This window comes from Pelobates fuscus, chromosome 13 (assembly GCF_036172605.1).
Source record: "Pelobates fuscus isolate aPelFus1 chromosome 13, aPelFus1.pri, whole genome shotgun sequence".
Lineage (NCBI taxonomy): Eukaryota > Metazoa > Chordata > Amphibia > Anura > Pelobatidae > Pelobates > Pelobates fuscus.
This window is the reverse complement of record NC_086329.1, coordinates 5563013-5587538: the sequence shown is the minus strand read 5'-3', so window position 1 is coordinate 5587538 and position 24526 is coordinate 5563013. Positions and strand designations below refer to the sequence as shown.

The 24526-nt window shown below is 40.9% G+C and overlaps 1 protein-coding gene across 4 annotated transcripts in view; it reads right to left on the bottom strand.

Annotated features, from left to right (window-relative positions):
• Positions 1–368: 368 nt before the first annotated feature.
• The window catches only part of MIA2 (MIA SH3 domain ER export factor 2), a 49561-nt gene continuing 25403 nt past the window's right edge, over positions 369–24526 (bottom strand). For 3 of the 4 annotated variants that reach the window (XM_063440186.1, XM_063440188.1, XM_063440189.1), the window contains exons 8-31: positions 24139–24270; positions 22866–22887; positions 21585–21673; positions 18878–18949; positions 18604–18714; positions 18041–18112; positions 17220–17324; positions 16273–16395; positions 14765–14885; positions 13908–13954; positions 13355–13445; positions 12704–12842; positions 12234–12335; positions 12089–12149; positions 8980–9015; positions 7632–7699; positions 6973–7052; positions 5015–5044; positions 4237–4359; positions 3608–3763; positions 2734–2853; positions 2443–2498; positions 1811–2036; positions 369–1191 (exon numbers count right to left, since the gene is read on the bottom strand). In XM_063440186.1, coding sequence (XP_063296256.1) covers positions 1010–1191; positions 1811–2036; positions 2443–2498; positions 2734–2853; positions 3608–3763; positions 4237–4359; positions 5015–5044; positions 6973–7052; positions 7632–7699; positions 8980–9015; positions 12089–12149; positions 12234–12335; positions 12704–12842; positions 13355–13445; positions 13908–13954; positions 14765–14885; positions 16273–16395; positions 17220–17324; positions 18041–18112; positions 18604–18714; positions 18878–18949; positions 21585–21673; positions 22866–22887; positions 24139–24270 — 2364 coding nt within the window. In that variant the 3' untranslated portion in view covers positions 369–1009. The remainder of the gene's footprint in view (positions 1192–1810; positions 2037–2442; positions 2499–2733; positions 2854–3607; positions 3764–4236; positions 4360–5014; positions 5045–6972; positions 7053–7631; positions 7700–8979; positions 9016–12088; positions 12150–12233; positions 12336–12703; positions 12843–13354; positions 13446–13907; positions 13955–14764; positions 14886–16272; positions 16396–17219; positions 17325–18040; positions 18113–18603; positions 18715–18877; positions 18950–21584; positions 21674–22865; positions 22888–24138; positions 24271–24526) is intronic. The other variant, XM_063440187.1, reaches the window with a different exon arrangement.

Genomic DNA, 24526 nt, shown 5'->3' with positions numbered 1-24526 from the left:
CCTTAGCCTAACCACTTCTAACATTTAACCCTACATCCATTCACACAGCTCTATACACTCACAGATGCAAACACGATACATTACAAGCAGAGACATTACAATTTGACAGCTCCATATGTATGGTTTTGTAAGGATTGTGTCCGATGTCCAGTTAATTCATTAAACTCCATTTATCTACCTTAGAATGCTGTGCATAACCCGGCTCTGAACGTGATCAGAAAATAGCTGGCAAACAGCAGTAAGCTGGGTGATTATTATTGCACTTTGCCCTACTTACATTACGCAGCAGGCGATAGCTACTCTGGACTAGTCTATATTCTAATAACACTGCTGGCAATACTGAATGGAAAAATAAAAACCTACACCAATTCCTATCATAAAAACAGTTTAATTTGAAACGGGAGCACTAACGCCAGCTCATCTACTTGTATAGCATGATAAATTAGCTCACAGACCTTTCCAATACTCACTCAAAGAATAATATGGTCACATACAAAGCATCTCATTGATCTGCATGATCCGGATTTCTGAGCCAGGACGGAAAGTCACAGTTTTCTTATCTGTTACAATTATTTCATCATTTGAAGGTTAAAAAAAAAAAAAAAAAAAAAAAAAAAAAGCCTGTAGTAAAACAGCAGAATAGCTCTGCTCTTTTAATTTTATAATGTAAAAAAAAAAAAAAAAACACTTTAATTATCCTCCCTCCTCCCATACCAATATTTTCTGCTTCAGTATTTACAATAGGTTTGGATCAGCTTCTGGCTGAGGTTCATGAGTTAGGCAGCTCTGCTTTAAGAAATAAGCTAATTCTATAAAAAAAAAAAATGTATCTACAATTCTTGACTATTATCTTAAATTAAGGGGAAAAAAAACACAAATCTTCATGTACATCCCAGTTATTCACAATTGTCAAATTTGTACAAATCACTTTCCTGAAATCTGCTACTGAAGATGTTTATATTAAAGTTAATTATTTAAAGGGTTGGAGTCATTAAATCTTCAGGCAATGTCAAGTTTTATTTTCCGGTAAAGGTTCAGGCACGGATTCACTGGCGGGAGGTACAGGAACAGCAGCAGCGTTGGCTGGAGGGAGGTCACTTCTGGAGACTGGCCGCACATGTTGCGGATGGAATGGCTGATCTCCGTGCACTGGGAAGTGTGGGTAATGCGGCACTGGCATGGGGCTCCTCACTGAAATAAGAAACAAAAGGAAATAATGTTTATAATGGAGTTAAAATAAGCGCACCCTCTTGTTGTAAGTGGCTTCTTACGTGGGGTCTTTCACCCCTGTCTGCACTGCGAATGAGAGAGAGCCGAGACTTGGTCTATGAGCTAAGCACTACGATACTTCGCTCAGAGAGAGCTTCTGGCTCTTCAAGCACTATAACTACTACAGTGAAACAGTGTTCCATTCATTTACAATAACAGGAATTGTAAAGAGACCAGACTGGTTCCGTCTCAACTGTGGGTTAAACGGTTTTAATAAGGTATGACGGCTCCTATAACCTACTGGTACAATAACAATATAATTGAGATTAAGTTGTTATGGTGCCCAGAATGTTCCTTTAATGAAAATGTTGTCTTGACTGCCCCTCTCATCTTAATGGTGACTTGTATTGCTCATAAGAAACATTCTGTTATATGACATGTAATTAACTAAATTAGCAGTGCCCCTCAGAATGAAGGACTCTTAACATGAATTCATTTTTGGGTAAATTAGATATTTTCTCCCCAATAAGTATTTTGTACCTTTACTAGTGTTCTTCACCCCTAATCGTACGCAGTACTCTAGTATTAGTATTTTGCTTACTTGCAGCATGGAGTGGTGGTATTGGCGACATGCCATGATAAGGGGGTGGTCCAAACATCTCCATTGGAGGGGGCGGCGGCATAGGGAACGGTCTTCTGAAAAAAGCCCCCCTAGGATCCATTGGTAACAGAGGCATCCTCATAAGAGGCGGATGGCCCGTGTAGACACCATGTGTCATCTCCATTGCTTCTCCTTCCATCGGTGGTCTTGGCAAAGCACGCAGGTTCTACAGGAGAAGTTAAAATGTTGTTACAGGTTCTAGTAGGATGTGATAGTGATTATGCAAGATGCCGACTGATTTCAGCAGAGCTGATGAATTTATAAAAAGTAAATATGATCTTCACGTTTGCTGATCGCAATATCGATTCCAGCTTGGGGCAAATAGAGACTAAAATTAAACACCCACCGTTCCTACAAGGCAGCTTATTCAGACATTAGGTGACTGTAGGAGGTTTTTAAAAAAAAAAAAAAATCTCTCTCATTATACACTGGCTAGCACATGTCCTAGATACAATCGTACCAGTCAAGAAAAATCCATCCCTGAGCAGAAATCCCTATTAATATTGATCTATAGCAGAAAATAAACAAACATTCTATGTCCTTTTCTTCCTATTCATATTATTACTACATACCTCATTCTCTTCAGATCCATTCCTGCTGGATTTATATTCTGGAGAAGATTGTCCATCTAAGCACAACACAGAAAAAGTATATTAGCATCAGCGGGAAAGCCACTTGTGCTGGCCATATTGCTAACACACACCTAGCACAGAATGCTGTTTGTCTATGTCTTTGTGAATTTTGTGTCCACCTCTCTGGAGCCGACTTAGGAAACCTTTATTCTAGGAACATATTAACTCACCAGCAAACTGACACCAAATAAACATTCTGTAAAGAGCCATAGGGTAACCAGAATAACTTGCCTGTTGAGTCGTGGAATGGTTTTCCCTGGTTTCTGGTGAGTTCTGCGGGACCGGAGAATCTTCCAGAAGGTGCAGGATAATGATACAATCGCTCCGGTCTTCGATGTTGGAAAAGTGGTTCTGGATTTAAGGAAACATGATTAAGTAAAAATAAAGTAAAATCTAAGTATTCCACTTATTATAAGCCATAGTTTTATTCAATTACTCATAGATTATCATCTCGCATCACACGCACAAGAACAGCCACTCACTGGCATACGTAGTCAAGTCAATCTATTCCTCTTAATTGCATTTAAACTTCAAAGAAATACCAACACACAATGCATAGACAGTTTTATCATACAATTATATCTTCAGGAAAATCTCAGAAAAGGCAGGTCTTCAACAGCCAATAGACATGCAAATAACTAGCCCCCAAGGGGGGAATTTATCAAAGTGCCAAACTATCTGCAGCCATTCTGTTAAGGTTTTGGTTGACCCCTTTCCTGCACAATGGGTTAAATCTGTTGGATTTTTTTTCTTCTTCCTATGTCGTCCTCTAACTATCAATGAATGCAATCGTTCCATCATTTCTTCAACCAGGAAAGCATTCGGTGTCACTCTTTTGTACAATAGTGGGATTTAGGCAGGCAAAGCCAACATTTTAGACCATTTTTTAAAACCATTTCATGAAAAGGAATTTTTTTTTCAGAACAATGCAATAAATCTTTCCTGAAAAGGCCAGCTGAGAGTCAATGGTTTTATCCTGATTTAGTTGACAGACCTAGAGACGACCATGGAATTTCATGTAATCAAACAGCTGGCCAATCAGAGGTCAAAAAAGGGCCTCCGGACTCCCAGCATCACAATTCATGTCTTGTTCCTGCCACGTTACCTGGTGGGGGGAGGCTGGCTTTCTGCTCGCGGTCCCATGGAGGCGACAACGAACCAGCATCTGAAAGAGTCCGTTGGTGATCTGCTTTTCTTTCAGCATTTACATCTCTCTGCTCTCGGCTATGGAATGCTGGGTAATATCCTGGTGACCTCGAACCTGGCAAAAATGAGATCTTGGGGTGACTTCAAAGGACTATTTAGGCACTTGATGCAATATGCTTGATTGTCATTTATAGAATAAAATAAAGCATATATCTTTCTTAAGAGTAGTTTGTATAGCACCATAACCACATCAATAAGCTGTAATGGGGTTGATGCTTTTCCTTACTTGAAGGACGTCCAAGCACCATAACTACTACAGAGTGGCAAACTACCATCTCTGCTGTAATGGTTATGGTGCATTGGTGTACCTTTAAATAAATTACAATAAAATATATTTCATGCAGCCAACACAAAACAACCCCTTCACCAAAAGAAGAGGAGTATTTGAGAAAGATAAAATCTTCCCCTGCACCCCCGGGCCATCGCACTGCAAGCAATGAAGCCACCATCGAGGGTCCTTGCAAAGCTCCGCTCTCTTTCTTTGGTATTGAAAGGAGAAGTTGTAGACAACGGGTTTTGCTCAGTTACCTCTGTCCGCTCCAGGAAGCATGGGTGAAATTCTCAAGGGGCCTTCTAATAGCGTGGGGGGAGACAGAAAGGTTCTGCTTTCATGCAATCGGCTAAAGTAGGAATGTCCGTACGGAGAGCTCTCTAAAAAGATTCAGACAGACCATGTTAGGAACAACAAAGAAAATTAGATTATTCCCAAAACTCATTACAAAACATGGGAACGTTTGCTAATATTTGTAGTGTGATGAAGCATGCAGACTGGGCATAGGGGTATTCATTAGAATACAAAAGGTGATATTTTATCCTCCTTCCCTCACTTTGTTCATAAACCTATTTTATGGCAACATTGAGTCCTTTTGAAGTTAAAAAAAATAAATAAATGACCGTCATTACAGACTCATTGGAACATTTTGAAGTTGCATGACTTGCCCAATCTGTGCTATTTTAAGGCAAAAATGGAAATAAAATATTAACATTAATCTTTACCAAAATTCTATTTAACCCCTTAAGGACCAAACTTCTGGAATAAAAGGGAATCATGACATGTCACACATGTCATGTGTCCTTAAGGGGTTAAACAAAAGCACCTTTGGCATACATCATAATAAAATAAATAATAAAAAAAAAATATATCAGATTCCTTAAAGCACGTTCATACCATATACACACATTTATATTCAGCACAAAATGAAAGGTGGGATATGTTCCATGTAAAGACCATTTACAGGACAAACAATGTTAGGAATGAATGTAGTGTATGTGATGGCATTTATTCTATGAATATGAACATTAATACCTTGGTGGTTCATATAAACATCTGCATATGCTATTGGGAGAAAACAGAAGAGAGAGTTTATGGTCTCCCAGAACATGTTAGTATTTACAGGGCCATTCAATAAAGCAGATATACCGCCACATCCATCTATAATCCAACCCCAGCCAACCCCAGCCTTCGTGGGCAGACAGGATTATTACACCAATACACAGAGGGTATAATCATGTTTTACTGCAAATCAGCTCTATTTAAAGATCTGGTTAGACCGGAGACTGTACATTTAAAAGGTTCATTTAATTAAAGTTTCAATTGCTATACAAACCTAGATTCCCCTTTCCTTCATCCCTTGGACATACATATATAGTTTCAATGTAAAGGAATATTTATATCAGGAAATGAAAGATAAAGGCAAGTATTAAAAAAAAATGCATACCCTTATACCCATCTTATCCAGGAACTCCCAAAAAAAATAATAATAATATATAGTTAATACAATGCTAAACAAAAATCTGCACACCAGTCAAGCCATAAGACTTGCTTTTCCCACAGAAATCCCAAATCTGCAGTGATGTTACAACCACAAAGGATTCTGGGTGGGCATATGCAAATTAGTTTAACAAAGAATCACATTTTTGCCTCATTCCATTTTAAACATGGATTCCTTTTAATTTGTGTTTGCTATATACAACTGCTTGGAACACCATTTAGGATAAGATGCAAAACCAGTGATGATGTTTCTATGATGCATCTTTTCCTAAATTGTGTTCCAAGCAGTTGTATATAGCAAACACAAATTAAAAGGAATCCATGTTTAAAATGGAATGAGGCAAAAATGTGATTCTTTGTTGAACTAATTTGCACATGGCCACCCAGAATCCTTTGCGGTTGTAACATCACTGCAGATTTGGGATTTCTGTGGGAAAAGCAAGTCTTATGGCTTAACTGGTGTGCAGATTTTTGTTTAACATTGTATTAACTATCCACATACTTCAGGTGGAAGGGGTTTTCAATCACAATTTTTCCCCACCACAACCTATTTGGATATGTTTCGTTGTTCTGGTGACTATAGTGTCCATTTAACAACAACAACAACAACAAAAAGTGTGTGTGTGTGTGTGTGTATATACACATATATATATACACACACATACACATACACATATATATACACACACATACACTTTTTTTGTTGTTGTTGTTGTTGTTAAATGGACACTATAGTCACCAGGACAACGACAGCTTATTGAATTTGTTCTGGTGAGTAGAATCATTCCCTCCAGGCTTTTTGCTGTAAACACTGTCTTTTCATAGAAAATGCCGTGTTTACATTACAGCCTAGTGATAACTTCACTGGCCACTCCTCAGATAGCTGTTAGAGATCCTTCCTGGGTCATGGCTGCCTAAAATGCATCCAAACATTCAGTATCTCCTCCCTCTGCATGCAGACACTGAACTTTCCTCATAGAGATTCATTGATTCAATTCATCTCTATGAGGAGATGCTGATTGGCCAGGGCTGTGTTTGAATTGTGCTGGCTGGGCCCCTGATCTGCCTCCTTCTCAGTCTCAGCCAATCCTATGGGGAAGCATTGTGATTGAATCAGGCTACCACTTCTGCTGAGGTCAGCAGGCAGTGGGCAGGTCTACACGAAACAGAGACAAAGCGTGCAGCGCCAGACTTGAATACAAGTAAGAGTTTACTATTTTTAGGGAGGCAAGAGAGGACCAGGGTGGCTAGATGGAGGTTTTAACCCTACAGGGTCAGGAATACATGTTTGTGTTCCTGACCCTTTAGTGCTCCTTTAAATATGTATAAACTATCTTCAATGGAAGTGTATACGGTGTGATTACATAAAAGGTTGTATGGCAGATAATGACATGACTGCATAGATGTAAAAAAAATAATAATAATAATAATGAAGATATCCTACATTTTCCTGAATGAGAGAAAGCAAGAAATAATAATATAGTAAATCGTACCTCTGCCAATTGTATGGAAGACATCCAAGGCACTGGGATCTCTTTCAATAAGTTCCACCTTGTACTCAGCTTCAGTTAACCTGAGAAGTCGGAGGCAGAGATAATGAATAGAGATAGCTTTAATTAAATAAGAGCAGACATTTACGCAATGTTTTAGTGTACGGTTAGTTCTCCGTAAAAGAAACATAGATTCCCAACCAATACCCATAAAATCTAAAGATCATGAGAATTGTAGTATTTTTCCTGGATCAGAAAGCAAAGCCAGACTATGAATACCTGCTCTGTAGAGGATGAGTGGACTTCCCATACCATGTCTGAGAATCACTGGATTTATCACAGCGTTCTGGCAGGATCCAATGTAACAGTCGGCCGTGCCATGTATTGTATAACATACTATCAGCTGAGCCTATTTCTCTATAGACTGTATATTAGAGTTCCAAATCGATTTATATATTAAATGCACATGGGGAGGGAGCGGAGTCATTATTCCCCTCCCCTAATCCCCATGTTACATTAGGGAGCTCAGCAGGCAATATATGAATCCCACCACAGACACATTAAGATTATTTATATTGTTTATTCACATAGTATGAGTTTTTGTGAAAAGCTTTAGCAAGCTCCATTCAGGTATAACATATACTACAACATGAACAACTTACTTTTGGCGAAGGTGCGCCGTTTCCTTTTTAAGGTCACTGAGATGTCTCTCCGCCTCTCTGGCTGTGAGCTTCAAATTACAAAGCATGTTAAACATACAGATTCTCATTAAGCAGAACTTAACTGAATAGAAATAATGATTTAACAAACTGTATCATTCTACATCGCAATGGTAAATCGCTGTTAAGACCACACCTTGAATAAGCTGTGCAATTTTGGGCGCCTGTTCTAAAGAAAGATATTATGGCACTAGAAAAAGTGCAAAGACGAGCTACAAAATTGATAAAAGGAATAGAGCATTTTAGTTATGAAGAAAGGTTAAAGGACCACTATAGGCACCCAGACCACTTCAGCTTAATGAAGTGGTCTGGGTGCCTGGTCCAGCTAGGGTTAACCCTTTTTTCTATAAACAGCAGTTTCAGAGAAATGTTTATAAATGGGTTAATCCAGCCTCTAGTGGCTGTCTCATTGACAGCCGCTAGAGGGCTTGCGTGCTTCTCACTGTGAAAATCACAGTGAGAAGACGCCAGCGTCCATAGGAAAGCATTGTAAATGCTTTCCTATGAGACTGGCTGAATGCGCGCGCGGCTCATGCCGCGCATGCGCATTCAGCCGAAGAGGAGGAGTGGAGGAGTGGAGGAAGAGAGCTCCCCGCCCAGCGCTGGAAAAAGATGTAAGTTTAACCCCTTCCTCTCAATCCAGCCCGGCGGGAGGGGGTCCCTGAGGGTGGGGGCACCCTCAGGGCACTATAGTGCCAGGAAAACGAGTATGTTTTCCTGGCACTATAGTGGTCCTTTAAAAAAATTAAATCTGTTTAGTTTGGAAAAACAGCACCGCAGAGGGGATATGATAACATTATACAAATATATTCGGGGCCAGTACAAACCATTATCTGGAAATCTATTCATAAACATGGCTATACATAGGACACAAGCTCACACATTTAGGCTGAAAGAAAGGAGATTTCATCTAAGGCAAAGAAAAGGTTTTTTTTACAGTAAGAGCAATAAGGATATGGAATTCTCTGCCTGAAGAGGTGGTTTTATCAGAGTCCATACAGATGTTTAAACTGCAATTGGATAAATACTTACAAAAACATAACATACAGGGATATAATTTCTAATTAGTAGGGTAATAGCTGCTTGGTCCAAGGAGACATCTGACTGCTATTTTGGGGTCAAGAAGGAATTTTTTCCTAGTTTGTTGCAAAATTGGAAGCGCTACAGACTGGGTTTTTTGCCTTCTTTTGGATCAACAGCAAAAACATATGTGAGGAAGGCTGAACTTGATGGACGCAAGTCTCTTTTCTCTATGTAATTATGTAATCCGGTATATAAAATTATAACTTACCCAGTTGTCATGGGATTTCTTTTCGTAAGACGAAACCTGAAGGAAAAAAAATAAATAAATTTCTTAAAATCTCCTTTTATCCATTCACATCCATGTGACCCTAACCCTGGCTATCCTGGTGATCTTCTAAAAGAAAGTTATACGTGGCGGTTTCCTCCATGTATTATGGATTTGTAGAGTTATCTATTTCAGATTATCGCTTTCATGTTGAGTTTAATTTATGAAAATGTGGTCTTTGGTACAAAGTGCATGTTTTTCCTTTTTTCTAGTAGTTGTTATTGTATTAAAGTTATGTACGCCACGCGTTTCCAGTACATAAGGCTATTCATTTAAGCAGATTATTTTTTGTAAGCATTTATTACCGTCTTCGTGTACAGCATTGGCTATAAGATCGTGTATATACTGTCGTGTAAAGGACAGAGTTTGTGCCTCTCGATTTTCAAATGATGCATGTACACCAACTGCAGAGAGTGGACTCAAACTCCAGATGAATGTCACCTTTAATCTAAAACAAACACTTTCAGGTAATTATGCTGGCAAAACGCAGAGATTATCCTGTAATACACATTTTGTGGAGGACAAATTTACTTTAAAATCTGGTTCCCAAACATGTCCAAAAGGACATTACTAGATATGGGCAGGCACTAGACCTAGAATGGCCATGAAGGCAATAATCTAAAGCAGGGGGTTTAGCAGTTCCGGATGTTAAAACATATCATGCCTTCATACTGGCTTCAGTCTTGCCTCATTTTCTCAAAGGCCCCCTACCTCAATGGCTGGCAATGAGACGTAATTTGCTACAACCTTTTGATCTTCCCGAAATCACTCAGACCATCCCTAAACACAGCGCCAGCACAGATAACGTGGAGCATAGATGTTTGGGATACCCACAGATCCATACTAAGCTCCTCAAGCCACATCTATTATGGCCCTCCCATATTGTAGTCACACTAGACCGTGGCACGACAAGAATCTGACGCACGAATATCACCTCCATTCCCAAGGAAAGCTGATAGACTTCTAAGGGCTACCACAGGCCTCACAATTCTCCCATATGCAATTGAAATCCTTTTAAACTCAGGGACAACCAACCGACCCTTCAATGCTCACCACTGGCAGGATATCACTATCTGGGAACAGATTTGTATCAATAGGCAATTGCGGCCAACCTGTAAACCATGTGTTACAGAATGCTGCTAGATTACCACCCATTTCCAAAATCTATGCCTGCACAACATTGGGACACGGATTTAGAATCTGAAATCTCCCAACAACAGTGGAACTCATTGTTCAACACTAATCAACAGCTCATTAAGTCCGCTACCCTTCTGGAATATAATATATAGATGGTACATGGTACCAACACACATTCATAACTTATACCTAGACAGCTCTTAGAACTGTTGGAGATGTAGCCTAGAAGAGGGGACGGTTCTCCACATTTGGTGGCAATGCACAGGAATCAAACCATTTTTGCACAATGTCCGGAACCTACTGGCAGAACTAACTGCAAAATCTTTGCCCTTCCGCCCACTCATCTACTTAGCAATGCTTCTCCCTGAAGGCATCCCTAAATTTAAACAGAAACTTATATACCATGTCTTGTTGACAGCCATCTCAACAACGCCCATCCCTGTCCACTCTACTGAAAACACAGAGTGACCCTACTGTACCACTGTAAGATCTAAGGAGGACTGTGTAGAGACAATAGCTGCACTGTGTTTTTCACATAGGTAGTCATATTTCATCTTGAAGTGGAATCTAATTAACATTGTATACTTGTTCTTGGAAAAGTACATAATTTATTTATTTATTTATTTATAACTGCTATTTATAAAAGCGCCAACAGATTCCGCAGCGCTGTACAATTAGTGGAGAAACGTACAATATACACAGACAAATACAAGAGGTAGAGAGAGCCCTGCCCGTAAGCTGATATCTAGCCATTGGAGCTCTTTTATACAAAGTGCTTGGCTAGATGGCCCGTGAGCTTACAATCTATGAACGATATAATACTTAAGTATCTTCTGGACCCCTCCCCACTCCCCCCACTTCTTTCCTTCTGTATCCTTCTCCCCATCCAATTTGTTCTTTTATTGTAGAAAATACAAATTGTCCAATTTTAAAATCTGGTTCCAAACATCTTTGTGTAATCTGCAGAACCTGCTAGTTTTGAGACTAAATTTTCATTTTATGGTTTATTGGCTGCTGTTCTCAATGACTTTGACTCTTTTGGTCCTTTTCGCAGTCTGTCTGTATTCACCACAACTAACCTGGCTTTGGTAGGAGCAGACCGTCTGTATTCACCACAACTAACCTGGCTTTGGTAGGAGCAGACCGTCCGTAATCACCACAACTAACCTGGCTTTGGTAGGAGCAGACCGTCTGTAATCACCAAAACTAACCTGGCTTTGGTAGGAGCAGACCGTCCGTAATCACCACAACTAACCTGGCTTTGGTAGGAGCAGACCGTCTGTATTCACCACAACTAACCTGGCTTTGGTAGGAGCAGACCGTCTGTAATCACCAAAACTAACCTGGCTTTGGTAGGAGCAGACCGTCTGTATTCACCACAACTAACCTGGCTTTGGTAAGAGCAGACCGTCTGTAATCACCAAAACTAACCTGGCTTTGGTAGAGGCAGACCGTCTGTAATCACCACAACTAACCTGGCTTTGGTAGGAGCAGACCGTCTGTAATCACCAAAACTAACCTGGCTTTGGTAGAGGCAGACCGTCTGTAATCACCACAACTAACCTGGCTTTGGTAAGAGCAGACCGTCTGCATTCACCACAACTAACCTGGCTTTGGTAAGAGCAGACCGTCTGTATTCACCACAACTAACCTGGCTTTGGTAAGAGCAGACCGTCTGTATTCACCACAACTAACCTGGCTTTGGTAGGAGCAGACCGTCTGTATTTACCACAACTAACCTGGCTTTGGTAGGAGCAGACGGTCTGTATTTACCACAACTAACCTGGCTTTGGTAGGAGCAGACGGTCTGTATTTACCACAACTAACCTGGCTTTGATAGGAGCAGACCGTCTGTAATTACCACAACTAACCTGGCTTTGGTAGGAGCAGTCTGTCTGTATTTACCACAACTAACCTGGCTTTGGTAGGAGCAGACCGTCTTTTCAATCTCCTCTTCCAGTTCTTTTACGCGAGTCCTGCAATCAAGGGGGAGAAAATTAGCAATTCTAGTTCTCCAAAAAGTGACCGTTATTTTTGTCTGAATGGATAAAAAGAATTACTTGACGTGGAGAAGTTCTCCAGCAGCTAAATTAACTTTTTCATCCATTTTGGACAGTTTCTCCTCTTTCTGCATTCGCTCGTTTTCTTGCACTGTTAGTTTTCTGAAAGGAGATGGAAAATGTTAATGCTAAATGAATTCAGTCGTATCAAAACACTGCAGTGAGACATTAAATAGAAAAGGAAACCTAGAATTATTTTATGGCTTGTGTGTAGTATTGAATACGCACTTTGTGCCATGTTCGTGACCTACAGTAGCAATCTCATGATGCTCAGCCAGTCAAATGTCCTTAATTTCTGTGCATCATGGGAGATCTAGTGATGCAGTCACAAAGGAAACCAGTGGAATTTTCCTGTTAATTGCTCCACTGTTAGAACTTTCCTTTAGATTTGTTCCCTACAAATAACCCACCAAGAAGTAATGTCTTTCATTCTCCCACTTCCTTACCGTTAGTATGGTGATCAGCCATACCTGTGAAGCTTGGTTTCATTTTCTTGATACATCTCAGACATTACGCTAATTTTCTGCTTCAGCATCTCCATCTCGCTTTCAAGGCACTTGTTGTCAGTGGACAGAGTTTGCTTGGAGTTTTGGAGATTATTAATGCATTCTGTGAAAAGAAACAGAATTAGTAAGTATGGTCCCCCCTTAGCAGACTGTGTGTATGTCATGGCACAGAAGCTGAAGGACACTGAGAACCAAAGCCTGGAATCCACTGGACCACCTTGACCTTCGTGTGTGAAACTTTTTTCTTATGATAAATACATTCAGATAGTAGTAGACTGTGTGCACAGTGCAAATCATTGTTCCATTCCTCCTCCCCCCAAAAATAGGGGTTTTTTTGAGTGCACTCTAACTTTTAGCTGCAGGCACTACACTGATGCGTTCTATTGATAACATTAGTTTAAGACAGCCCCTACGGAGACAGCAGGATGTGTGATGTCATATAGTCGCATGCGGTTTTAGAACTAGAAGGCGAAGATGGAACGTCCCAAATGCAAATTAATTAAAAGAAAATTATATATATATATATATATATATATATATATATATATATATATAACTGACTAATCGTTACTGCCAGCTAATAAACCAATAAACCAGTTTGGCACGCTCACTTACCCTGTAGCTGTTCTTTTGCTTTCACTTCATCGGAGAGGTTTTCGTAAATCTGCTGCTTTTCAGATTCAACACTTCTTAACGATGCATTTAGCTACGTAAACAGAAGTGAAAGTAGTTGGAGAAGGTAACGAAGTATCCCGGTTACAGAATTAATACAATAACCCTCCCAAGTCATTGATTCATGTCTAACTAAATCACCGGCTGGGCTGCATTAATGGGACTCTCTGGGGACCATAACAACTTCACTGGAAGTTACCTGCCGTCTGTAGAATACTCACAGCGGAGGGGAGGAAAATAACCAAACTATTTTACAACTCTACAAAATAGCAAATATTGATCTATATTCAGCATATAGAAAGTTTATTAAGGTGTTTCCCGTTTCTGCACCTCTCTTTGTTAAATAATTTAATGTCCTCTTCATCTGAAGCAGGATTTGCCCCAAGGGCCAGCAATCTAATATTAAAGCTGCTAATATTGTAGCTTCTACTACATTCCAACCTGTTGGTGCAGTTATTACAAACAAGCGGAGGGCTCTTTATGTGTTTCGTCATACCATGGCAGCGTGGATCAGCTTCTGTATGGTTCGCTTCTGAGGGTCTCCTGGATAAAATGAAAAAAAAAAAAAAAAAATGATATATATATAACCTCACCACTGTTAAAACCTCACCACTGTTTACATAGACTCTCCAAACACCGTATTAATGTATGCTTATGATGTACAATGCAACATTTTGTAATACATGTATTGTACAAATTCCCACCCCTAGTGATCAGCTCCCAAAAAGCTCACATTAACCCCTTAAGGACCAAACTTCTGGAATAAAAGGGAATTATGACGTGTCAGACATGTCATGTGTCCTTAAGGGGTTAAAGGACCCTGAACCACGTCACATCCAATATGTCTGTGAAGGAAAAATCAGCACAGCCAATAGCAGCTGCGATTCCAGCCGTGAACACCATGCTAACTACATCCTAAACTGGGGTTCATAGGACGACTCCAGGCTCCGTTAAAAAGAGCGAGAGCCTTTTGATTGGCTGAGCAGCTTCCTGGTTTAGAGACAGCTGACCGCAAACGATAGAAATCCAGTATAACAAAGAATGTCGCACACGGGATCCAAATCCCAAGGGGACCGCTCACCCCTCAGTCAATACAATAAATGAAAAGGAACAGACTGCCAGAAATCAGTGAAATGTATAGTATTATTCAAATCTCAATAAAACGACAACGTTTCGTCTGTAAAATGCCTTAATCAACGTTGTGGTTTAATGAGAATTAGAAACATACTATACATTCCACTGATGGCAGCCCTTTCCTTTTTAATATAGAAATCTAGCAGATTAATTAACTTTAAATAGAAGTTTTTTTTAGCTTCATTATTTTATTTTGTATTTTGCAGTCTTTTTACATACCTAAGGGCTCCCCATTTTCAAAGTCCCACTTGATATCAAGGGCTGAGTTATCATCTGCCTCATTTGCGTCATCCACCTCAGAGCTCCAGTCCTTCATCTTTAACAAACTATCAATTAACGACTAAAAAGAAACAAAAAAATAAAATACATTTTGAGAAGTGCATTACCACCTCAAACAACATTGCAAAAGGTGGGGGTTGAAGGATTCTGACTTAAAACCAATCTCCAAAAAAACACTTAGTATGCCCCATGCTACACTCCAAATCATCCAAGCGGTTACATATATTTATTTACTACTGACATTTATAAAGCGCCAACATATTCCACAGCGCTGTAAATTGGGAAAGACAACAAAATAAGAACAGACCGATACAACAGGTAGAGGGTCCTGCCCATGAGCTTCTATATGTTAGAAGTTCTTTAATTGCCAATACCAGCTTATGTTAAGTGAAGAGCAAGAGAGACTGCATTACAGAAGAAGAGGTTTCGTTTCACGCATACATCTCTGCTGCCAATCAAAACCAACCCATGGACAAACAAAAAGGTATACAGGTTTGTTCACTAAACACCAAATCGAAGCAAAATGAAAAAAAAAAAAGAATTTTGAGAAACTCCACTACAGTTAGACATGGATAATTTGACCTACATTCGGTTTTCGATTTGGTAATGATTGAATAAACTCCATTGTGTTGCCAAGTGGTTCCTATATTGTCCCAAATCTGCTGCCATTCTAAACCTGGCACACCAGACGCTTTTACTCTGCAGGTTAGCAGACATATAATGGAAATGAAGTGCAAAACCATCTATGGTGTAAACGTTTGTGGACATATTGAATATCCTAATTTCTTAATTAAAGGACCACTCTAGGCACCCAGACGACTTCAGCTTAATGAAGTGGTCTGGGTGCCAGGTCCCTCTAGGATTAACCCTTTTTTTTATAAACATAGCAGTTTCAGAGAAACTGCTATGTTTATACTGAGGGTTAATCCAGTCTCCAAATCCTCTAGTGGCTGTCTCACTGACAGCCGCTAGAGGCGCTTGCGTGCTTCTCACTGTGAAAATCACAGTGAGAGCACGCAAGCGTCCATAGGAAAGCATTGTAAATGCTTTCCTATGCGACCGGCTGAGGGGAGCGTGGCTCCTGCCGCGCATGCGCATTCAGCCGATGACGTTGCGATCAAGATGGAGAGGAGGAGGAAAGCTCCCCGCCCGGCGCTGGAAAAAGAGGTAAGTTTAACCCCTTCCTCTCTCCAGAGCCCGGCGGGAGGGGGTCCCTGAGGGTGGGGGCACCCTCAGGGTACTCTAGTGCCAGGAAAACGAGTATGTTTTCCTGGCACTAGAGTGGTCCTTTAAGGTTATGGAGCAATCCTGCCTTCGTTATTTTATGTCTTCTATGCAGGATTTCTTTGCATTCCACACATTTTTGTAAAGAATCAGACCGTGATCCCGGTAATCCGAGGTATGAAACACGATCCATATGCTGGTGAAAAGGTTTGACCAACGCATACCTTGATCTGACTCTGTTTGTTGCTCAGGTCTTGCTGCATAACCTCTACGGAAGAGGTCAGCATGCGTGAATTCTCTGAAAGCTCGCTAAAACGTTCTTCCCATCCTTCGGCTTCTTTGGACAGCTGAAAACACAAGCACATAGAAGGTTCATATTCACCATTGGTAAAGATCATACTTTGAGTTCATAGGGAAGTATGCTTAAAAAAAATTTAGTGCAGCACAAACAAACTAGGCACTTATGGTGCTTTCATAGTCAAAGAGGTCTTCTAAAGCCGGTCCGCAAGAATTTATTGCCAGTTCGCAAAAGCTTTCACCCGACTATACCGTTGGGTGAAAGCTTTCGCGGACTGGCAATAAGTTGACCGCAAACTGTGCCTGAAGGATCGGAGGGGAGATCAGAGATCTCCGGCCTGCTAGCAGTGCAATGCGGCAGCCGGCAGGGGAGGGAGAGGGGAGCTCTAACTTGCCGTTTCGCCAGGTTCTCCTCTCGCGAGCTCGGAACTTTGACACACACTGCCACCCCATACACACACACACACACACTGCCCCCCCCCCACACACACACACGCACACACGCACACACACAGAAAATATTTCTCCTCTTTTTGCCGGGCCTCGGGTGCTAAAAGGTTGCAGGACACTGTTTTTACATTATATTACAAGTACATCCACAGTGTGCTGGATGTTTTTCCTTATTTCCTTATATTTTCTACTTCAAACTAGCGCCCAGGTTTCGTGATTCAGTAAGAAATATAAAAATACAGCACAAAATGAATGGACACCTGAAATATATAAACAGAAAGGATATTTAATTTTGTCTATTTACATATCTGTAAAATCCTGTAGATTAATCAAATAATTGACAAGAAAACAATGTTTTGTCTGCATAAAATGAGAAGGAAATCCATGTGAAGTGGTTATTCCACACTCACAGAATATCACATACCTGTTTAATGCTTTCTTGTAGGTGAGATTTCTCCTCCAGAGAGTCTTGGAGAGATGTTTCAAGCCTTCCCTGATTGATCTCAAATACTTTCAGAGTTGTGCGTATCTGCAAAAAAACATAAATATTCCCATTACACAGAGTTAAACTTCCATAAGGAGCCAATAGCCAATATTACTGAAATAATAACCAGACACAACAGACTGCAACAACAGCAATTTCTCTCTTTTTATCAAACGTGAAAACAAAAAGTGAAAAGCCTTCTAAGACCATAAAATGATCAACAGATAGAGAAACTATGGATTAAAGGTGACCCAACTAACCACAATGCATATAGATAATACATTACACAAAATAAAAAACACAGGATAAGGGCATTAAAAAGGTTCCCAACCAAATTAGCTGTTTGTAAGAGCCATTGTCCATGAATTTTAACCCCTTCAGCGCCACCAGAGGGGAACCCTTAGGGCGCTATAGTGTCAGGAAAACTGCTTTGTTTTTCTGACGCTATAGTGATCCTTTGATATTTTTAATTTGCCATTTGATTTTTAGGAAAATATTAACATAACATTTTTATTATGATCATCCCTGCAGTCTGAGTATGGTGGGCTTTAATTCACAAAATCAATTTGCACCAACAGTCTCTGGCCGAATATCTATCTCACATTTTGCCTTTAGGTAGTTTAAAGCTAAAGTTAGAGATGGTTTCTTAAAATTTCCCTCAATTGTTGGGTACAGTATGGACACTGCCGTTCAGAGTTATATCTTTATAATCTATGTAGAAACACACAAACAGGTGCCAATCTTGAACAAAAGAGACTTACTTCTTCCTTCTGCGATTTCTCCTTCTTAAATTTCTCTTCCAAATCTCTGATTTTCTCATTTAATTCAGAAACCTGTAAGTGCAAACGGTGTACATGTCAGAATGCATCTTTTTTTTCAAGCATTCCAGAAGTGAATCTTCTTAAAACTGAGACCCGCATTATATTTTTATTAAACTGGTAAAACAAAAAGGATGCAGTCACCAACTCCGCAGTAACAGGTTGTGACACTGAATTCCATTAAAAAAAAACTAGAGGTTACAAGGGATATCAGAGGCTGAAAGACCCTCCACCACCCCCATCTTTAGTAATAGAGAGAATATTAATATATATATATACCCCTAATATGCAGAGAATGGGAGATGTCTCAGACAATTCAGACTCTGCATACAGGGGCTCCGGGGATCATGGGAGGGTGGGAAAGAAAACGTATCCCATCGGATCACTTATCGGTACGTTAACATTTCTATTTATCCTTTTCCATTTGATCCCAGATTCACTTCTTCAATATATTTGGAGAATGTACGGACTGCGCAGCACTTGCCACCCAGAGGAGCGATCATTACCGCATCCTGAAGCTCTGAGCCCAGTCTTTTCTCCTTTTCCAGCTCTTCTTCAATTTTACTGAGATTCTCCTCCAGAGCAGAGTTCGAATCCTGAAGCGTTTCCACCAATACCTGAACATGATCAATGTGGGTAATTACAAATAAATATTGTTAAAAACTAGATTTGTACAAATACGCTCTATAAGACAGTTACTGTTTGACACATTACAGGCAGAGCCTGTATTATTTAGTAAATTGAGAATTGTGGAGAATGGTCGTATGAAATAAAACGTACCTTTTGATCAGATATCTCGGTGATTAACTTTTGTTGGCTAGGGTCTTGTAAAGATTCCTGGATCTCCTCGTACTACAAGGGATTGACAGACAGAAAATGGTTAGAATATAAGTAAAGATACGCACCCAGTAAGTTCAATGCCATTATGGAGCAAACTACTTCCTATACCATCTGTATGCAATAATGACTAGCAGATCCAAAATACTCCAGAACTAAATCCAAATATACGAACTTACTCTAAAACGTTAAGAAGCTTCTGTCAAACCAAATGGTTCTTTTTAGTTAACATTACAATTCCCCCGTGTCCTCTATTGCTTTTAAGAAGAGACTTCCATCAGGTTAAAGGGATCCTATAGTGAATCCTGGAGTGCCCTCCTCCCTCACGCCCCCCCCCCCCCATCCCACATTGCTGAAGGGGTTAAAACCCCTTCAACCGCTTACCTAAATCCAGCGCAAATGTCCCTCGGCGCTGGGTCAGACTCCGCCCATGCTCTTCCCCAGCCGACGTCCACCAGCGGGGAAGACCTAATGCGCATAGCGTGAGGACGTCCAGCATCATTTAGACAACCAAAAGTCATCTAAGATCCTGGAAGTCCTTCTAGTGGTTGTCTGGTAGACAGCCACTAGAGGAGGACTTACCCTGCAAGGTAATAATTGCAGGGTTAAGGGTGGTGGGAGTTGGCACCCAGATCACTTCAATGAGCTGAAGTGGTCTGGGTGCCTACAGTGTCCCTTTAAACAGTCACAGAGTTATTCACTAAAAAGTGAGAATTGTCAGGGGTTTCAATGCAAATTTAAGGCCAATGTAAACCAAACTAGAAGCACAGTTTAATTTAACCTTAAATTTGAAATTCTGGGGCGGGGCCGGAACGCCGAGCTGGCTGGTCGCATGTGAGACCAGCTCCTGCAGCCTAAAATTAGAAACAGCTATATATCCACGAATTTTGGCACAAAACTTGCCGGCAACGGTGGCCCCCGCCGGGCAGAGAGCCCTGAGATCCAGGGTGAGGCTGGCCCGACAGGCTACAGTCCCCTGGAGGAGGAATCCTACCCGACTTTTTCAAGGCCTACTCCGGAGGCGAGCGGGGCGGACGGCCGCTGCCCTGCCGCTTACTGCTCGGGGCGTAGAGTCGGACCCGCGGGGATACCGGCCCCGTTCCCCCCCCTCTGGACCGGGGGGGGTTATCCCGGTCTACACCCTCGAGACCCTATCGCCTACAAGTGAAACGGACGAAGCAGCAGGACCGCTAAGACCCACGCCCCAGGCAGTGTCACCAAAATGGCGGAGGCCATGCGGGATGGCATTGGGGCCGGAACCCTCACAAGCTACCTCTCCACAGAAACAGTACACAGAGCGGACTGCACACATCGCAGCTTGTGGAAATGCCAGCACTGGCTAGAGTTTCTGGAGACCCGTCGCAAGCCTAATCACCTCAACTCTCGACGGGTGAGTCGCCTGAAGCCTAAACAGGGGCTCACCCCGGGGTTCCCCCCACATCGCTCCCCCCTTACGCACAAGCAGCAACATGGGGCACTACAAATAGCGGATGACCACTCATCTAGACAGCCTCCGCTCTCCTCTCAACAACCTACAGCTCCGGCAACGAACAGAGATAGAAGATGGAGGCAGAGAGCTCAGTACTTACCTCACCCATGCAAAGCAGCAAAGCGGAAGGGACTGGAGAAGCCAGGGCCTCCTCGGGTGCACACCACATCGAGAGGGAACCTGCTCCAGCTGCACAGCCCAGCTAATAGACACCGGAAGATCTTACTCAGCGGGACCCATGGACACAGGGAAGGGACTCCCGTCCCAAACTGGGCACGGAGATCGGAGCGGCCCCAGCACTGCCTGAGAGAACTCACGCGACACCCGACCAATTCTTGCTCCCAGCGGTACCCAGAGATGACAAGAGGCTGCTTAACTGCCGACACTGAGAACTCTCTATCACAGCCAGCATGCAGTGTTGGATGAATGGCGAACGGAGAGGCTACCTGTCATTTGTTACTAACAATGCACAGTATTGTTTCATTTCATGTTTATTAGTTTATCAGTATATGTACACTTCACCAGTCTAGCACACTGTACTCACACCTTGCATACTTTAGCTAGAGCAGATTGGGTATTAGAAATTGTCTAGCATGTTACTCAACATATAATCAACAACCTGATATATGTTTAAGCTACTTTAGTCCCTCTAATGATGTTGAATTGTCAGAGCTTACCTAGACCTTGCCAAAATGCTTCATCAATATGTCTACCCTTAGCATGACTTAATATAAAAAAAAAAATGCAAGGACTAAGTTAACTTATCCTCTATTTCATAACTTAAGTTTGACTATCTACGATTCTCATATTAACTAAATATAAAATGTGCAACCTATATAAAGCCATGTAACTGTTTTATGCCGATTGTATGCGCTTGATACAGCTATCGTGGCGTTTCAAGCTTGTCTGTAACCCTTTGCACGTGAAAAATAAAGAATTTAAAAAAAAAAAAAAATTGAAATTCTGACAATTTTCACCTTAGTGAATAAAACGGTTAGAGAATATTAATTTAGCTAACTAGTGGAGTTCAGCCGACAATTAAGCAAACCAAACCAACACACACACTATAGATGCAATAAATGCCCTGTGTCACTGTGCTACTTGGATAATTCTCAGAAACTAGAACCAAGAAAAAATAAACAAAATAATTTGTTGTGTTACCTGTTTCTGAACAACGCTGAGTTTCTCCAACACCTCACTTTTCTCCTTCAGCGCCTCCACAATCTTATCGCCAAGTTTGTGTTCTCTACCTAGAAGGCAAAATACAACATGAATTCAAACTGGCCGCAATCATTCGGGAATCTTTAAAAGACACCGTAAATGTTACACAACAATGAATGGCAAACAGAAAACAAACCAAATATGGATTGGAAGAAATTTGCCAAATTCAGCTATTTAAATCGAAAATGTGAAGTTCACTTTGAATTCCAAACTATTCACACACCAGTAAATAACTCTGAGACACGATGTCCCTGTGCGAGGTTTAAATATGAAAATATATAGAAAGGGTTAAATGTGCCAATAAAATAACTTTACAAGGCCGTCAAAAAGCCACAGTTAGGCCTTGAAATGCTACAAAGTGAAAGTCCTGAACTTCTGCAGCTGTAAAAAAGGAGAAGTGATGTAATGGAGTTTGTAACATGTTCTCAGCAGACACTATTGTATTGTTTCCTGGAGTGAAATATGTAGTGCAGGTCAGTGGGGGGGGGGGGGGGAGGAATCTACTTCTGCCAAACAAACCGAAAACCTGGGCCCCGCCATTTTGAGGGATCTGGTCCCACACTCCCCTCTTATGCCAGTCAGTATCCTACAAACTGGTTGGCATGGGCACACACAGCATAAGATGGCAGCTTCCACCAGCATATATCATCAGCATACCGTTAATCCATACATTGTGATAGAAATATTAAACATACATAACAGTTTGACCTAAACTCTGAGTAGTCAAACAATTCCCTTTTATGCTATAATGTGTTAATGTTGTGCGTTTAATAAGAGTGCAGGCTGCCATAAATGTATCCCTCCACTGCATTAACTCAAACAGCCAATCAGAATGCCTGAGTTCATGGGCATGGTTTGGGAATCTCCATGCTGTCTCTCGAACACGCAGGTTAAATCCCCACCCTGCACGTGTCACTATGACCGAGGTGGTTTATACACAATGACCATCTCTATATCAGGGCGTTGTGACATGGACAATATACACTCAGATCCTAGCTGCCCATTCTAGTTTCTTGTATTTGTTGCACTGGTGTTTTTTGTTTTGGTTTTTGATTTGATTTGCACTGGTTCTTGAGCTAATTATTTCACATACAACTCCCAGCAGTAAGAAGGTTCCTCCTGGTTAGGAGGCACTAAAGCCCCTAGACTGATGGAGAATCATGGAATCAGAAACTGTAGAAAATAGCGACCAAGAGGGGGCATGAATCAGAGCGGACTTACTGTAATAGCATCTGCTTTTAACCTGGAAAAAAATATAAGAAAATGGTTAGATGGCAACATAAAGAAGAATAAAAATAGATAGATCACCTTGCTTTTAAACAAAACACCAAGATAATCTTTTATTGAACATTAACATGATTCCTTAAACCCCACGTTACGCAGTATAACACTTTATCTGGATAAAGAGGCCGGTTATATGAACCATGTCATGTCTGTGGTACTCCTTTCACCGTCATCCTAAAATCTTCTATCCCCTTGTGATATCTCTCCCACTCTGACTTTAGTGAACAAGACGTTATTGCCACCAGCATATATAGTGTGATATCCCTGGAGGGAGGGGGGGGGGGGGAGATGGCCTCCTTCCAACACTGCACTTATCCAGCTATGGCCGCTTCCTTCTGAGCTCAGTTTGAAGTATATATATTTTTTACAACTCTTATGTACCAAGACCTTATCAACACAAGCTTTGTAACACTTACAGACGTAAACGAACAAGCATTAATGGAGTTGTGTTTACTTATAAAAGCATCTAATAACAAACAGAAAAAAAAAAGAAAAATGTCGAATTGAAAGTCAATAAGAGCTGTGACATTAGAAGGATTGTATTTATTTCCCTCTTCATCGCCACTTTAAACAGATCAGCTGTAACACAATCAACACAACTTGCAAAAGTGCGGGGAGGCTGAACAGGATTTCCTGTACATCAAAGAAGAACCATTCGTTGAAGAGACGTTACCCTAAACAGCTTAAATAAAGAGAACGTGCTCTGCCAGGAATGGCTAATCTTTACCAGATAAAGGATGGCTGAGGATCATGAGAATTTAGTCTACAATAGCTGCAGCCATCGCCACATTTATAATGCATTGACATCATTGGGGCTTTTAAATCCACCTGCTACTGTGTGCACACAAAGCACTTGTATCAATCTGAATTTGTATTGAATGTAAAGCTGTGCCTGGCATCCAATGCAAATTTATAATGTCCCATGATTCCCAGCCACGTCCAAACATCCAGGAACTTATGGGAGAACATGCCCTTTGTGCACTTTCCTACAGTGAAGGTAAGTGTTTAAACATACCTCACCCCACGTAAGGGTGCAATAGCAGTTTCTGAAGAAAGATTGTTACTCTCCATTTTGATATATTGACATACGTGATGTACAGTCACTGGCCGTGACTCCCTACAAGGTAAAACGCTGAGGAAGAAACGCAGGACAAAGTCTTTACACAGGAGATAAAGAACGTAGGCACACGTACACCTTATCGTTACTTACAGAGCGCACGGTTCTGCATGTAAACATTAACAGTGAAAGAAATCCCAGCACGGCCGTAGAGATCACCACTTCCCAGGAGCAGCCATAGAAATCCGAGCCAGGCTGGAGATCATCTGGGAGAGAAGAGACAACCTACGAAAACACAAATTGTATTTTAGAAATATTTCATTCGGATTAGATTGTTCATCATTTCAAATTTCACAATTTCTCTGTTTTTTTTCTTCATTAAATAAAAAAAAAAAATAAAAAAATTATATATATATATGTGAAAGTAGAGATGCACTCTGTGGTCTTTGTAAAATAAACTGGTATTTTAATTCATCAAATAATTTACATCCATCTGATCAACGTTTCGACCCGTTCGGGTCTACCTCAAGGTCACAGGTAA